The sequence below is a fragment of the Hyla sarda genome, chromosome 13 (assembly GCF_029499605.1).
Source record: "Hyla sarda isolate aHylSar1 chromosome 13, aHylSar1.hap1, whole genome shotgun sequence".
Taxonomy (NCBI): Eukaryota; Metazoa; Chordata; class Amphibia; order Anura; family Hylidae; genus Hyla; species Hyla sarda.
The window spans coordinates 30,743,878-30,760,947 of record NC_079201.1 but is presented as its reverse complement, the minus strand read 5'-3'; the positions used below and the strand labels follow the sequence as shown (position 1 = coordinate 30,760,947).

The 17,070-nt window shown below is 44.9% G+C and overlaps 1 protein-coding gene across 3 annotated transcripts in view; it reads right to left on the bottom strand.

Moving 5' to 3' along the window:
- The window catches only part of MYCBPAP (MYCBP associated protein), an 81,058-nt gene that overhangs the window by 3,532 nt on the left and 60,456 nt on the right, over positions 1-17,070 (bottom strand). For 2 of the 3 annotated variants that reach the window (XM_056549427.1, XM_056549426.1), the window contains exon 17: positions 6,145-6,284. In XM_056549427.1, coding sequence (XP_056405402.1) covers positions 6,145-6,284 — 140 coding nt within the window. Of the gene's footprint in view, positions 1-785; positions 895-6,144; positions 6,285-17,070 lie in introns of all 3 variants that reach the window. The other variant, XM_056549428.1, reaches the window with a different exon arrangement.

The window sequence follows — 17,070 nt, the reverse complement described above, 5'->3', positions numbered from 1 at the left end:
CACACACTGACTGAATCTGAATAAGCATAGCTGGAGTATAAAGCATGGAGGATGGACAAAGCAGTAGTCTATGGCAGTGATGACAGCGGATTTCAGATTAGCACAGACTCTCATTAGACAATGCAGTCACTCATTAGACATGAATGGAGGGGGCGGGGCTATGACATCACGAGCTCCCGACTCCAGCGTTCGAAACAGTTAGTCCCAAACGCTGAGCAGCTGGAGATGGGAGCTTGTGATGTCATAGCCCCGCCCCCTGATGTCACGCCCCACCCCCTCAATGCAAGTCTATGGGAGGGGGCGTGACAGCCGCCACGCCCCCTCCCATAGACTTGCATTGAGGGGGCGGGGCATGACGTCATGAGGGGGCGGGGCTGTGACATCACGAGCTCCCGACTCCAGCATTCGGAACAGTTAGTTCCAAACGCTGAGCAGCTGGAGATGGGAGCTTGTGACGTCATAGCCCCGCCCCCTGATGTCACGCCCCACCCCCTCAATGCAAGTCTATGGGAGGGGGCGTGACAGCCGTCACGCCCCCTCCCATAGACTTGCATTGAGATGGCGGGGCATGACGTCACGAGGGGGCGGGGCTATGACATCACGAGCTCCTGGCTCCAGCGTTCGGAACAGTTTGTTCCAAACGCTGAGCAGCGGAGTACCCCTTTAAGTCTGAATAAGAAACAACTAGAGGAAATTTTGACCTTGTTTTTTTCTAATATTTTGAAAGGTAAAGTCTTAAATGTTAGACGGTAAATAAGCCTCCACTTATTATGCCACTAAAATACCTATTTTAATCCTCTCTCTCTCTAATTCAGTCAATTTTCCTGCTCACAAATAGCACCTGAAGCGGGGACTTCTGAAATTAAAATGACATGCTGTCGAATAGAATCTCCTCTGTAATTAAACAAAAATGTAGAATGATGTAAAGATGATGTCAGGAAGGGGATTGACGCCTGTAATGTGCCCAGCAATTTGTGCCAGGGAAGAACATACTGTTACACATTACGACTTATTGATTTATTTATAAGGCACCTGATACATTTTGCACATACTCCGTTTTCAGATTAACCCCGTAAAAGGGTTTATCTGGCATATGTCTTTCTGCCAGTCCATTATTGATTGTGCATAGGTATCTGTCAGGCCGTACCTAGTATACCGGGCAGCTCGAGGAGCCCTACTGAGGCCCAAGGCTGTCTAAGTCATATGGTGAACCCTAGTATTTATGATGCAAGGGAAACCCTTCCACAGTTAAAGGGGTACTCCAGTGGAAAACTTTTTTTTAAATCAACTGGTGCCAGAAAGTTAAACAGATTTGTAAATGACTTCTATTACAAAATATTTACCCTTCCAGTACTTATTAGCAGCTGTATGCTACAGAGGAAATTCTTTTCTTTTTGAAATTTTTTTTTGTCTCGTCCACAGTGCTCTCTGCTGACACCTAATGCCCGTACCAGAGCAGGAGAAAATTCCCATAGCAAACCTATGCTGCTTTAGACAGTTCCTGACACGGACAGAGGTGTCAGCAGAGAGCACTGTGGACAAGACAAAAAAGAAATAAATAAAAAAAGAAAGAATTTCCTCTTTAGCATACAGCTGCTAATAAGTACTGAAGAGATTGAGATTTTTAAATAGAAGCAATTTACAAATCTGTTTAACTTTCTGGCACCAGTTCATTTAAAAAAAAAAATGAACTGGTGAGTACCCCTTTAACCTAAGTTGCTGGTTACCACACATGTCAAGCCTCAGAATGGCCCCAAATAACGCAAACAGTTGTCATGACAGCGAGGGGGTCTTTGGATGGCTTCATGGCTGCCATGTTTTTGCTCCTATTACACCATGCTACAGGCAGGGTGCAAGAGGAGCTAGTGGATATGACAGTACAATGAAATACATTTGTATTGCAGTGTACTGAACAAGCAATCAAGTAACTAAACATTTTTTTTTAATCTTAAAAATTTTAACAACCCCTTTTACCATTTTATATAATAACACCATGTGATAAAATGTTTGAACTAACAAAATATAATGGTTTATTATCTGCATGGTGAATGCTGTAAATGACAAAGAATACCCATTGTCAGTTTTTTGATCATCTACCAGATCACCCCACAAGAGTCCTCAGATCGCTCCATAAATCACCAAAAAAATTAAAAAAAATTATCTAGGGCAGAATATGGCGATGCAAAGGTACACTGCTCAAAAAAATAAAAATAAAGAGAACACTTAAACAACACAATATAACTCCAAGTCAATCACACTGTGAAATCCCACTGTCCACTCAGGAAGCAACACTGATTGACAATCAATTTCACATGCTGTTGTGCAAATGAAACAGACAACATGTGGAAATTATAGGCAATTAGCAAGACACCCCCAATAAAGGAGTGTTTCTGCAAGTTGTGACCACAGTCCACTTCTCAGTTCCTATGCTTTCTTGCTGATGTTTTGGTCACTTTTGAATGCTGGCAGTGCTTTCACTCTAGTGGTAGCATGAGATGGAGTCTACAACCCACACAAGTGGCTCAGGTAGTGCAGCTCATCCAGGATGGCACATCAATGCGAGCTGTGGCAAGAAGGTTTGCTGTGTCTGTCAGTGTAGTGTCCAGAGCATGGAGGCGCTACCAGGAGACAGGCCAGTACAACAGGAGATGTGGAGGAGGCCGTAGGAGGGCAACAACTCAGCAGCAGGACCGCTACCTCCACCTTGCTGGGCAGGAGGAGCACATCCAGAGCCCTGCAAAATGACCTCCAGCAGACCAGAAATGTGCATGTTTCCACTCAAATGGTCAGAAACAGACTCCATGAAGGTAGTATGAGGGCCCGACGTCCACAGGTGGGGGTTGTGCTTACAGCTCAACACCGTGCAGGACGTTTGGCATTTGCCAGAGAACACCAAGATTGTCAAATTCGCCACTGGCGCCCTGTGCTCTTCACAGATGAAAGCAGGTTCACACTAAGCACATGTGACAGACGTGACGGAGTCTGGAGACGCCGTGGAGAACGTTCTGCTGCCTGCAACATCCTCTAGCACAGTGGTTCTGAACCTGGGTTCGATCGAACCCCAGGGGTTCGGTGAGGCAGTCTCCGGGGTTCGGCGGGGAGGCCCGCCGGGTGTTTTTGCCTCGGGACATCCCTGTGTTCCGAAAGATGCTTTCGGAACACAGGGATGCCTCTGTTAAGTCCCTGCGGCCCCGCGTTTACTTTAAAAACGCGGGGATCGCCGGGAACTAGCGCACGCAGGGACGTCACGTCCCATGCGTGCACCCATGGCAACGGAATGCGGAGAAGAAGCAAGAAGGATGCGCGCTGGCAGTTGGTAAGTGTTTACCAGCGGCGCGTCAGCTTCGGTGTTCCGACCACCGATCCTCCGGTCCTGCTATGGCTGGACTCGAGGAGCGGTGATCGGAACATTGAAGTGGGGCAGTACACAGGCATACAGCCTCCAGCCATACTGTATGGCTGGAGGCTGTTTGTCTGTGGGGGAATATACTGCCAGCCTAATGTGGGGGACTATACTGGCAACCTAATGTGGGGGAACATACTGCACCTAATGTGGGGAACTCTACTGCCAACCTAATGTGGGGGACTATATTGCACCTAATGTGGGGGAACACACTGCCGGCCTAATGTGGGGGAACATACTGCCAGCTTAATGTGGGGGACTATATTGCACCTAATGTGGGTGACTATATTGCACCTAATGTGGGGGAACATACTGCCAGCTTAATGTGGGGGACTATATTGCACCTAATGTGGGGGGACTATATTGCACCTAATGTGGGGGAACATACTGCCGGCCTAATGTGGGGGACTATATTGCACCTAATGTAGGGGAACATACTGCCAACGTAATGTGGGGGACTATATTGCACCTAATGTGGGGGACTATACTGCCAGCTTAATGTGGGGGACTATATTGCACCTAATGTGGGGGGACTATATTGCACCTAATGTGGGGGAACATACTGCCGGCCTAATGTGGGGGACTATATTGCACCTAATGTGGGGGAACATACTGCCAGCCTAATGTGGGGGACTATATTGCACCTAATGTGGGGGACTATATTGCACCGTGCACCTAATGTGGGGGGACTATACTGCACCTAATGTGGGGGAACATACTGTCGGCCTAATGTGGGGGACTATATTGCACCTAATGTGGGGGGACTATATTGCACCTAATGTGGGGGACTATATTGCACCTAATGTGGGGGAACATACTGCCAGCTTAATGTGGGGGACTATATTGCACCTAATGTGGGGGGACTATATTGCACCTAATGTGGGGGAACATACTGCCGGCCTAATGTGGGGGAACATACTGCCAGCTTAGTAAATACAGTGGAAAATAAATTGTAGGGAATTAAAACCCACAAAGAAACCTACACAACCCTTTTAGTAAATGAGGGCCATAATGTAGATATAATATTATTATATGTATATTTGTAATATACTTTGGTTAAAAAATGTGTATATTTTTGACCCTGTAGCTATTGCCTGTGTGTCCATGAGGAGCTCAAATACAGGAGGTGAGGGTGGACAAGCAGGGCTCTGTACACCGAGGACAAGCGGGGCTCTGTACACCGAGGACAAGCGGGGCTCTGTACACCGAGGACAAGCGGGGCTCTGTACACCGAGGACAAGCGGGGCTCTGTACACCGAGGACAAGCGGGGCTCTGTACACCGAGGACAAGCGGGGCTCTGTACACCGAGGACAAGCGGGGCTCTGTACACCGAGGACAAGCGGGGCTCTGCACACCGAGGACAAGCGGGGCTCTGCACACCGAGGACAAGCGGGGCTCTGCACACCGAGGACAAGCGGGGCTCTGTACACCGAGGACAAGCGGGGCTCTGTACACCGAGGACAAGCGGGGCTCTGTACACCGAGGACAAGCGGGGCTCTGTACACCGAGGACAAGCGGGGCTCTGTACACCGAGGACAAGCGGGGCTCTGTACACCGAGGACAAGCGGGGCTCTGTACACCGAGGACAAGCGGGGCTCTGTACACCGAGGACAAGCGGGGCTCTGTACACCGAGGACAAGCGGGGCTCTGTACACCTAGGACAAGCGGGGCTCTGTGCACCGAGGACAAGCGGGGCTCTGTGCACCGAGGACAAGCGGGGCTCTGTGCACCGAGGACAAGCGGGGCTCTGTGCACCAAGGACAAGCAGGGCTCTGTACCCTGAGGACAAGCAGGGCTCTGTACCCTGAGGACAAGCAGGGCTCTGTGCAGTAAGGAAAAGCAGGGCTCTGTACACTGAGGACAAGCAGGGCTCTGTGCAGTAAGGAAAAGCAGGACAGTGTGCACTGAGGCTCTATAACATGCTCCTGGCTCAGACATCAGGATGATTGACAAGCCAGGAGCCTGCACAGATCCCTGCTTGTCCTACCCTCCCTTTCTGTTTTTGGACTCATCATAGAGACACACAGACAATCGCAGCAGGGATAGCACTTTTTTCACCCAAAAATATACACATTTTTTTAACCAATGTATATTACAAGTATACATATAATGGTAATATCTACATTATAGAAAAAGTTTTTGTTGACGACAGGTGCACTTTAAAGGAGAACTCCAGCGAAAATTAACTTATCATTGTGGATAGGGAATTAGTAGTTGATCGCGGGGGTCTGACAGCTGGGACCCCCGCTATCTCGGGGACAGGACCTTGGCTCTCTCAGTGAGGAATGTGTGTCGTCTACCGGTAGACAGCACGTGCTCCATTCAGATGGGATAAGTTAATTTTCCATGGATATCTCCTTTAAGACTTGTTTTTCTCCATCTGGTGCTGTTTAGGGAAGAAAACTGACAAATCCTCCTAATCCTGGACAACCAATTTAGGGTAGGTTCACACATACAGGATCCTGCGCAGATTTGATGCGCAGGATTTGTAACTGACGATTAGAATCTGTGCTCAATCATTTAGTTTACATTGAAATCTGCAGCAGAAAATCCTGCGCATCAAATCTGCGCACGCGTGAACGTACCCTTAAAGACATTTATTATTAATAGTCTATATTAAATAACATCATTTTTATGGTTTTATGGTAAGTCATAGTATTACACCTTATGGATGGCCAGATTAGGTGATGAAGATGGGCCCTTTATTTATTCCATTAGATATGTTTAGCCAAATTCATACCTCTTTCTCTGATTTGTCCTTTGTTGTCTTTCCAGCCTTTTTCTCATCTTTTTCCTTTCCACCGGGGGTCCGTTTATCTTCTTTTACGCCTCCTCCCCTTTTTTCTTCCTTGCCTCCTTTTACACGTTTTTGATCTAATGCTAGAAGCAAGGTGTTCAGAAATTTTAGGTTTCTAATTATTATCTAGTAACATGGCAACGCTACTTATTTACTTTTCATTTGTGACCTTTTTGAACAGACAAAACGTCATACAGAAGTCACATTACAAAACAGATTTAACTTAAAGATAAGATAACTTAAAGGGGTACTCCGGTGGGGAAAAAAAAATGTTTTCAAATCAACTGGTGCAAGAAAGTTATACAGATTTCTAAACTACCTCTAATTTAAAATCTTAATCCTTCCAGTACTTATCAGCTGCTGTATGCTCCAGTGGAAGTTGACTTGAGGTGCACATATTGTTCAGATTATTTGTGGATTTCCCCATTGGCTTTAATGAGAAATTCATGATTTTTTTTATGATCTGCTGGAAAATCCACAGTGCCATAGCCACAGGATTAGGTGTGGCTTATCTGACCTTCCCCTTATGGTACCCTTACCCCCCCCCTACCCAGCCTACTAAAGATAAAATAGGAGGTGCCGCACTGTGTACCACATCACTGCCTGCTTTCCCCGCAAAAACTGCATTTCTCAGGCACAGGGGGGTTGGTCCGAATACACTTTTTTGACACACAAAGTGAAGGCTACTGTTCGAATCGGATGAATTTTGTCTGTGTGCACATTTTGTAATAACTGTAAGTTGCCTTAAAGGGGTACTCTGCTGCTCAGCGTTTGGAACAAACTGTTCTGAACGCTGGAGTCGGGAGCTCGTGACATCATAGCCCTGCCCCCTCATGACATCACGCCCCACCCCCCCTCAATGCAAGTCTATGGGATGGGGCGTGACAGCATATATGCAGAATTTCTGCAGAATTAATGCAGAAATTCCTCGTGGATTTTGCATGAATTCTCCGTGCATGGAAAAAGGTGCTTTTCACTCATTGCTTTTGGTAATTTTAGTGCGGAATCTGCATGAATTCTGCACGAAATTCGCTTGATTTCCGCATTTTGCGAAGAGAAAAAAAGCCCCATTCACTTCAATTGGCTTCCACATCCGTTGTCCACAAAAATTTAGGACAGGACCTTTCTGTTTTGCAGAATGCAGAATTTCTGCAGAAGAAAGATTTATGCGGAAATTCTGCAGTGTAAATGGGACTGCGGAATCCCATTGAAGTTCATAAGGCTGTAAACATATGCAGAATTTCCATGTGGAAATCTGTGCGGAAATTCTGACGTGTGAACAGGTGCATGTGCAAGCATTCACTAAGGGTATGTTCAAACAGGCGGAACTTGTTCGGAATAGTCGCACGGAATATTCCAAACAAACATTCCGCTGCAGCAGAGTTCCAATGACTTTAAAGGGGTACTCCGCTGTTAGACATCTTATCCCCTATCCCATGCGGCCGGCCCCCTGCGATCCCCCCTGCAGCAGCCTGGTACCTCAGATGCCCGGAGCAAAGGCCGATGACGGGCGGTGCAGGGGACGGGGCATTGTGACGTCACGGCCCGCCCCCTCGTGACGTCATGTCCGCTCCCCTTAATGCAAGTCTATGGAAGGGGTGTCACGCGCCCTCCCATAGACTTGTATTGAGGGGGTGGGGCATGAAGTCACGCAGGGGGTGGACCGTGACGTCACAATGCCCCGTCCCCTGCACCGCCCGTCATCGGCCTCGGAGAAAACTTCGCTCCGGGCTGCTGAGGTACCAGGCTGCTGCAGGGTAGGGGATAAGATGTCTGACAGCGGAGAACCCCTTTAATGGGATTCTGCTGCACTGTGCACATGGCGGAAATTCTGATTCCGACGTCCGTAGAAAGAATAGACATATCTATTCTTTCTGTATGTTCCGCAAGGTAATGCATTGCCATCTATGAGATGGCACCTTTCCGAGCGGTCCTAGCGCCTGCCAGATCGGGAAAACATGTGTTTTCATGTGTGGACACTCCACATAAATTCCGCTGTGTGAACTCGGCCCAAAGGTATGGACTGCGCATGCTCGGCCTGTGCTGTTAGGACGGTGCAATGCTGCATGTGTTGTTTTGAACACCTCAGATACCGGAAGGGAAATAGGTTGTCTTTGTACGGCCCCTTTCACACTGCCGTTTGCTCCCCGTCGGGAACGGCCGTCAAAGCCTCTTTTCTTTTATTTCTGACTTTATCGTCCGTTCTCATGACGAGGAGCAATGGCAAACAACAGGTCCTGGCGGCTCCCATTTACTATTATGGGGGCCGCCGGGTGCCGTTATGAATAGCGGGAGAAAAAGACGGCACATGCAGTAATTTTTCTCCCGCTATTCTGCCCGGCTCTCCCGCCGGCCGTCACACTGGCAGTGTAAAAGAAGCCTTAGACAACTCCTGCAATATCAGGATTATACAGATTGATCAACAGATTATGGGGGAGATTTATCAAAACCTGTCCAGAGGAAAAGTTGCTGAGTTGCCCATAGCAACCAATCAGATCTCTTCTTTCATTTTTAAAAAAGGCCTCTGAAAAATGAAAGCAGCAAGCTGATTGGTTGCTATTGGGCAACTGGGCAACTTTTCCTCTGGACAGGTTTTGAGAGATCTCCCCCTATATCTCCTAACAATTTAGAGAATTTTCAAAGCGTATCTGGTTATGCCTCTAGAGCAGTGTTTCCCAAGCAGTGTGCCTCCAGCTGTTGCACAACTACAACTCCGTGCATGCCTGGACAGCCGAAGGCTGTCCAGGCATGCACGGAGTTGTAGTTGTGCAACAGCTGGAGGCACACTAGTTAGGGAAACACTGCTCTAGAGGTATAACCAGGTCCACAAAGCAAGATATTCTAATTTCTGATCTCAGCCTGGGTCTCTTAGGGGGTCTCAGGTGACACTGAAATGCGGGCAAACCTCTTTGAGAAGACCACACTAACTTGCTATGAAAAGTGGTCTTCTACAGGAATTCTTGTTTTTACACATTTGTTATGCAAGTGTTGGTACGAATATCTGTGAAAGCTATGTAAATTTCTCTTCCTTGAAAGACGTTGCTTTCTTGTTATATGTTCTATAGTCTAAAGTAGGGGTGTGAATCGCCAATAATTTGGCGATTCGAATCGCGATACCAGGGTGGCGATTCGATATATCGCGATATATCGAGATACTGTCATGTTGGCGGTTTATTGTAGAATCCAAAATGAGTCCAAATGCCCGCCTTATAATTCCCCGGCGCGTCCCGGATCTCTTTTTTTTTCATTGCCAGCCATGTTGATGCAGCGTTCACTCTTCAGCAGCTACCGCGAGACTACAGACTCAGACCAAACAGGAAGGAGAACGTACGCACTCACAGGACAACTCTCGCGGGATCTTGTTCTTTCTCAGCTGCGACTCGCAGCTGAGAAAGAACAAGATCCCGCGAGAGTTGTCCTGTGAGTGCATACGTTCTCCTTCCTTTTCGTTCTGAGTCTGTAGTCTCGCGGTAGCAGCCTGCGAGTGGGACAGAGCTGATAACAGGTACACTGCCAACTAGTGGTCAGGAGTTTAAGTGTTATAAAAAAAAAAATAAGACAGACAAATAGGACTGTGAGTGAAATACAGTAAATGTTAATTATAATAATTTATAAAAAAAAAATCGATTCTCAGAATTTAAAAATCGATTCAGTATCACAGAACAAAAAATCGCGATAATCGCGCAAATCGATTTTTTCTTACATCCCTAGTCTAAAGCCTTTGAAAAAAAGAGAAAAAAAAATTAGTTGAAAAAAAAAAAAAAAAATTCTAGGCATAATGTATGGTGGACTAAACATCTGTCACATGGTCTGGATAAGGGGTGGCCTTCTCAAGGGTTTGATCTTTTGGGGAGGCTTTACTGTAAGTTCCCCAAATGGTAGGTGTTCCTAAAATGTTGCGGTTAGCGATAAGCTACACGTTGGCAGACATGACAACCTTGCCCATACGATGAGTCAAGTTCGTGCTCAGCTTAACCTGCTCACGTGAAGAGTCTGAAAGTAATTACAGTGCAAGATTAATATCAACTGATAATGACAGGAAAACAGCTGATGTATGAATAATATCACAACAGACATCTACTACATAAGCCACGTGGTGAACGTATTAAAAGGGGTACTCCGGCGGAAAACATTTTTTCTTTTTAAATCAACTGGTGCCAGAAAGTTAAAGGGGTATTCCAGGCCAAAACTTTTTTTTTTATATATCAACTGGCTCCGGAAAGTTAAAAAGATTTGTAAATGACTTCTATTAAAAAATCTTAATCCTTCCAATAGTTATTAGCTTCTGAAATGTTCTAACTGCTCAATGATGATGTCACGTCCCGGGACGTGACTCATCAGAGAGCAGTTAGACAGAAAACAACTCAACTTCAGAAGCTAATAACTATTGGAAGGATTAAGATTTCTTAATAGAAGTAATTTACAAATCTGTTTAACTTTCCGGAGCCAGTTGATATATAAAAAAAAGTTTTGGCCTGGAATACCCCTTTAAACAGATTTGTAAATTACTTCTATTAAAAAATCTTTACCCTTCCAGTACTTTTTAGCGGCTGTATACTACAGAGGAAATTCTTTTCTTTTTGAATTTCTTTATTGACTTGTCCACAGTGCTCCCTGCTGACACCTCTGTCCGTGTCAGAGCCGCATAGGTTTGCAATGGGGATTTTCTCCCCAGGTGTGAGCAGAGAGCACTGTGGACAAGACAAAAAAGAAATTCAAAAAGAAAAGAATTTCCTCTGTAGCATACAGCTGCTAAAAAGTACTGGAAGAGTAAAGATTTTTTAATAGAAGTCATTTAAAAATCTGTTTAACTTTCTGGCACCAGTTGATTTAAAAAAATGTTTTTTCCACCAGAGTATCCCTTTAAGAAACACATAAGGCACTGACTGATGGCTACTTTTACATCTTCCCATCTACAAGACTTCTAAGGCCATGTTCACACTACTGAATGTCCGCTTAGAAAATCTCTGACTCTTAGAATGCAGGCACCAGCACAATATGCCAGCACAAGGAGCGCATGGGAATTTCAAGTGGAATTCTGCAAGGGCAATTCAAGGTGTGAACATGGCCTCATAGTTTAAGTCCAAGGTAAACAAACTATAGAAAAAATATAAAGAAACAAAATAGTGCTCAGCTGACCACCCACAATGGATACAAATGCAGAGGGACTCCGGCTGTATTGTAGTTTCTGGAGCACGGACTGTGTGGGCCACTTCCCGTATGCAGTAGTAGGATGGAGGGGGAGGTCCAGATCTCAGGTAAGTTGCTGTTAAAACATAGCTTTTACTGTCTTAGATTAAAAACATGGAAAGAAAAAGAAAATAACACCTAAAGTGCATTTAAAACAGCATGCCGACGCATTTCGAGCTTAAGACAAGCTATGAATAACAGTTTGTCTTAAGCGTCGTTGTGGCGTGCTGTTTTTAATGCACTTTAGGTGTTTTTTTGTTTCCATGTTTTTAATCTAAGACAGTAAAAGCTATGTTTAAACAAACTATAGTAAAATTACAGGAAACCTGTCATCACTTTCATGCTGCCTGATCTACGAATCATTGGGGTGGTTGCAGGTGGCTTCTCCCTGCCCCACCAACCTTGACTCATTGGGTATAGGGAGAAATCTATCAATCAAGGTTGGCTGGGTGGGGAGAAGCCACTGGGGGCATACCCCAATGACTCATGGTTCGGGCAGCATGAAAATGATAACAGGTTCCCTTTTTAGGGTATGTTCACATGGTGGAAATTCTGCAATTCCGCAAAAATTCTGTTTAGCCTCGGAATTCCACAATATAAGACTGATCATATGGAATGCAGAATTTCTGCAGGCGAACGACCTTCACGGAATTTAATGAATGTCTGAAGGGAACAGCAGAAGACCATTGAAAGTAATGGATAGTAAATTCTGGTGGAATTCCCCCCTGTGAACATAGGCTACTTTTTTTTTCTTTTTAGCACAGTCTACCTATGTATATACCTGTGTTCAGGTATGATATCAGCAAAGATAAACAAACCTCTGCCATGCTAGTATAAGGGTTAATCATTAAAGAAAAACAGAGCTGATGGATCTGTGCCCAAGAGCTGTGCCAGGCTACAGCTACAGAAACAGCAGATGCCAAGGTCATAAATGTGACAGACGGGAAACCTCCCTGTAATTTCTTACTTGGATCTATGGAGTGGGGTAACATGGACTCCGTCTTGGTGGAGTATTTCTGCACATTACAGTCAGTGTTTTTCTGGCAGTAAATGATCAGATCACCAGCAGGGAAAACAAACACCGGACTGAAGTGGTCAACATTATTGGCATGGTACAGGGCAATGAGAAAAAAACATTTGTAGCAGCTTTGTCCCAAGATTATAACTTATCTCTTTCTACAGGACAGATTGGTGGTGGGCCCACACATCACCAGAACGGGGTCCCCCAAGTGAACAGAGCAGGGGCACGATCAACTACTACTCCATTCCATGAAGACAGCCGAGCGATGTACATGACTACCTTTGACAGTCCCGTATCGAGTGAAAGGGGCGGTTTAACAGATATGTCATCACTTAGCCAGCTACATGAGATCACTTAGCCAGCTACATGAGATCACTTAGCCAGCTACATGAGATCACTTAGCCAGCTACATGAGATCACTTAGCCTTAAAGGGGTATTCCAGGCAAAAACTTTTTTATATATATCAACTGGCTCCGGAAAGTTAAACAGATTTGTAAATTACTTCTATTAAAAAATCTTAATCCTTCCAATAGTTATTAGCTTCTGAATTTTTCTGTCTAACTGCTCAATGATGATGTCACCTCATGGGAGCTGTGCATGATAAGAGAATATCCCCATAGGAACTGGACAGCTCCCGGGACGTGAGTCATCAGAAAGCAGTTAGACAGAAAACAGCAACTCAACTTCAGAAGCTAATAACTATTGGAAGGATTAAGATTTTTTAATAGAAGTAATTTACAAATCTGTTTAACTTTCCGGAGCCAGTTGATATATAAAAAAAAGTTTTTGCCTGGAATACCCCTTTAATTTTATTTTACAGAGGGAAAACATTTCACTTCTTAGAGCTAAATGTCACCAGCATTTGGACAACAACATTTGGAATTTATTGCTAATACCCTGAATCACTGAGAACCTCCTTATCGTCCATACTGATCTGTCCTGTATGTGCAAAGATAACAACAAAGTTTATGATGCTATTAAAAGTGGATAGAGAATGGCACATCAAACTTATATGGCGGGTGGGCCCAAGGAACCCCAGTTCAATACGGCCTATAAGCTGTACAATGTGAATTTCCTAAAGGGATATTCCGCCCCTCGACATCTTATCACCTATCCAAAGGATAGGGGATAAGATGTCTGATCGCGTGGGCCCCAAGCGGCGGGCTCAATCCACACAAAACCTATAAAGTACCAAAAGAGACCAAAGAGACCAAAATCACCAAAATTATATAAAACCTATAAAGTACCAAAAGAGACCAAAGAGACCAAAAACACCAAAATTATAATAATAAACAAATCTTTATTATACAAAACACATTCTGTAAACACTAGAAATATTGCACTTGTGGAGGAAATATATAAAAACAATTAAAATTGGCTCAGGAGGAGCCTAAGCACAACCCTAGGGAGGGGCCATGAACCTCCTCTCCTAGAAACCAGCACCCGTCCTTTAAGATGTTATAGATTTATCATACTCCGTACAGAGATATATCGTACCATTAAAGTGATAAACACACTATAGGAATGAGACAATAGGGAAAACAATGATATAATACTAATAATGTGTGTCAAGAATAGTCCCAATAATATAATTCATTAGTCCTGTTCCCCACTATAAAGCCACAATTCTATTAATACTTGCAAAAGATATAAAAGAAGCGAGTGTCCCAGACTGGATGGAGCAATCAGATGAGGATGATAAAGAGCAAGGGCGGGGCCACAAGGAACCCCATATGTTCCGTCGCTGCTGAGCGGACTTCCTGAGGCTACCCCTGAGGAAGTCGCCTCAGTAGAGACGAAACGCGTGGGATGCCTTGTGCCCCGTCCTTGCTCTTTATCATCCTCATCTGATTGCTCCATCCAGTCTGGGACACTTGCTTCCTTTATATCTTTTGCAAGTATTAATAGGATTGTGGCTATATAGTGGGGAACAGGACTAATGAATTATGTTATTGGGACTATTCTTGACACACATTATTAGTATTATATCATTCTTTTCCCTATTGTCTCATTCCTATAGTGTGTTTATCACTTTAATGGAGTACTCCGCTGCTCAGCGTCTGGAACAAACTGTTCCAAATGATGGAGCAGGCGCCGGGAGCTCTTGACATCATAGCCCCACCCCCTCATGACATCATGCCCCGCCCCCTCAATGCAAGTCCATGGGAGGGGGCGTGACGGCTGTCGCGCCCCCTCCCATGCTCTCTGCTGACACCAGTGCTCTCTGCTGCGGAAATTCTGAGGTGAGAACATAGCCTAAGGTGCATGTGCAAACAGGCAGAACTTGTTCGGAATATCCGCACGGAATATTCCGAACAGACATTCTGCCACAGCAGAGTTCCAATGACTTTAAAGGGGTTCTCCGCTGTTAGACATCTTATACCCTATCCCCAGCGGCAGGCCCCCTGCGATCCCCCCTGCAGCAGCCGGTACCTCAGAAGCCAGGAGCGAAGTTTTCTCAGAGACTGTTGACGGGCGGTGCAGGAAACGGGGCATTGTGACGTCACGGCCTGCCCCCTTGTGACGTCCCGTCCGCCCCCCTCAATGCATAGACTTGTATTGAGGGGGTGGGACATGAGGTGGCAGGCCGTGACGTCACAATGCCCTGTCCCCTGCACCGCCAGTCAACAGTCTCGGAGAAAACTTTGCTCCGGGCTGCTGCAGGGTAGGGGATAAGATGTCTAACAGCAGAGAACCCCTTTAATGGGATTCTGCTGCACTGTGCACATGGCGGAAATTCTGATTACGACTTCCGTAGAAAAAATAGACATATCTATTCTTTCCGCAAGGTAATGCATTGCCATCTATGAGACGGCACGTTTCCGAGCGGTCCTAGCGCCTGCCAGATCGGGAATCCACATAAATTCCGCTGTGTGAACTCGGCCCAAAGGTATGGACTGCGCATGCTCGGCCTGTGCTGTTAGGACGGTGCAATGCTGCATGTGTTGTTTTGAACACCTCAGATACCGGAAGGGAAATAGGTTGTCTTTGTAAGGCCCCTTTCACACTGCCGTTTGCTCCCCGTCGGGAACGGCCGTCAAAGCCTCTTTTCTTTTATTTCTGACTTTATCGGCCGTTCTCATGACGAGGAGCAACGGCAAACAACGGGTCCTGGCGGCTCCCATTTATTATTATGGGGGCCGCTGGGCGCCGTTATGAATAGCGGGAGAAAAAGACGGCACATGCAGTAATTTTTCTCCCGCTATTCTGCTTGGCTCTCCCGCCGGCCGTCACACTGCAATATCAGGATTATACAGATTGATCAACACATTATATCTCCTAACAATTCAGAGAATTTTCAAAGCGTATCTGGTTATGCCTCTAGAGCAGTGTTTCCCAAGCAGTGTGCCTCCAGCTGTTGCACAACTACAACTCCCAGCATGCCTGGACAGCCTTTGGCTGTCCAGGCATGCTGGGAGTTGTAGTTTTGCAACAGCGTGAGGCACCCTGGTTAAGGAAACACTGCTCTAGAGGCATAACCAGGTCCACAAAGGAAGATATTCTCATTTACCGATCTCAGCCTGGATGGAGTATGATACATTTACAACATCTTAAAGGGGTACTCCCATGGAAAACTTTATTTTTTTAATCAACTGGTGCCAGAAAGTTTAACAGATTTGCAAATTACTTCTATTAAAAAATCTTAATCCTTCCAGTACTTATTAGCTGCTGAATACTAGAGGAAATATATTTCATTTTGGAACACAGAGCTCTCTGCTGACATCATGACTACAGTGCTCTCTGCTGACATCTCTGTCCATTTCAGGAACTGTCCAGAGCAGCATATGTTTGCTATGGGGATTTTCTCCTTCTCTGGACAGTTACTAAAATGGTGTTGCTTTTGTGTTTTAGAGTTTACACCTTTTTGGCAACTATTACGACTAATAACTTTTTAATCTTTCCGTTGACAGAGCCAAAGAAGACCAATTTTTTGCTTTGCATTGCCCTATTGTGACCTCGATAGCTTTTTCGCTTTTCTATCTGCAGAGCTGTGTGGAGCGTCATTATTTGCGCACCCAGGTGTAGTTTTTATGGGTAACATTTTGTGGTAGGTGGGTCATCAAAAAAAATTCAGTTTTGGCACTATTTTTTTTATTTTTTTTTTTACTTGCAAACAGTATTCACTTCATTTCTGAACACAGTAATATCAATTATGGTAACAATTTTTTTTATTTTAGAAATAGGAAAAAGCAAATGTATTTAATTTCTTTTCTTTTCTTAAAGGGGTACTCCGGTGAAAAAATATATTTTTTTAAATCAACTGGTGGCAGAAAGTTAAACAGATTTGTAAATTACTTCTATTTAAAAATCTTAATCCTTCCAGTACATATCAGATGCTGTATACTACAGAGGAAGTTCTTTTCTTTGTGAATCTGTTTTCTGTCTGACAACAGTGCTCTCTGCTGACACCTCTGTCCATTTCAGTAACTGTCAAGAGCAGGATAGGTTTGCTATGGGGATTTGCTACTGCTCTTTAAAGAGGCACTGTCATTAAGAAAAACATTTTTTATATTTTGTAGTACTACTGATAAGATGACTTTTTTTTTTAAATATACATTTATTTATTTTTAAATTTTACTAAAAAATAAGGAAATTTAAATAGCCACCACTAGGGGTCATCTGTCTTTATGCAGACAGACTACTCTGTATTTTGCAG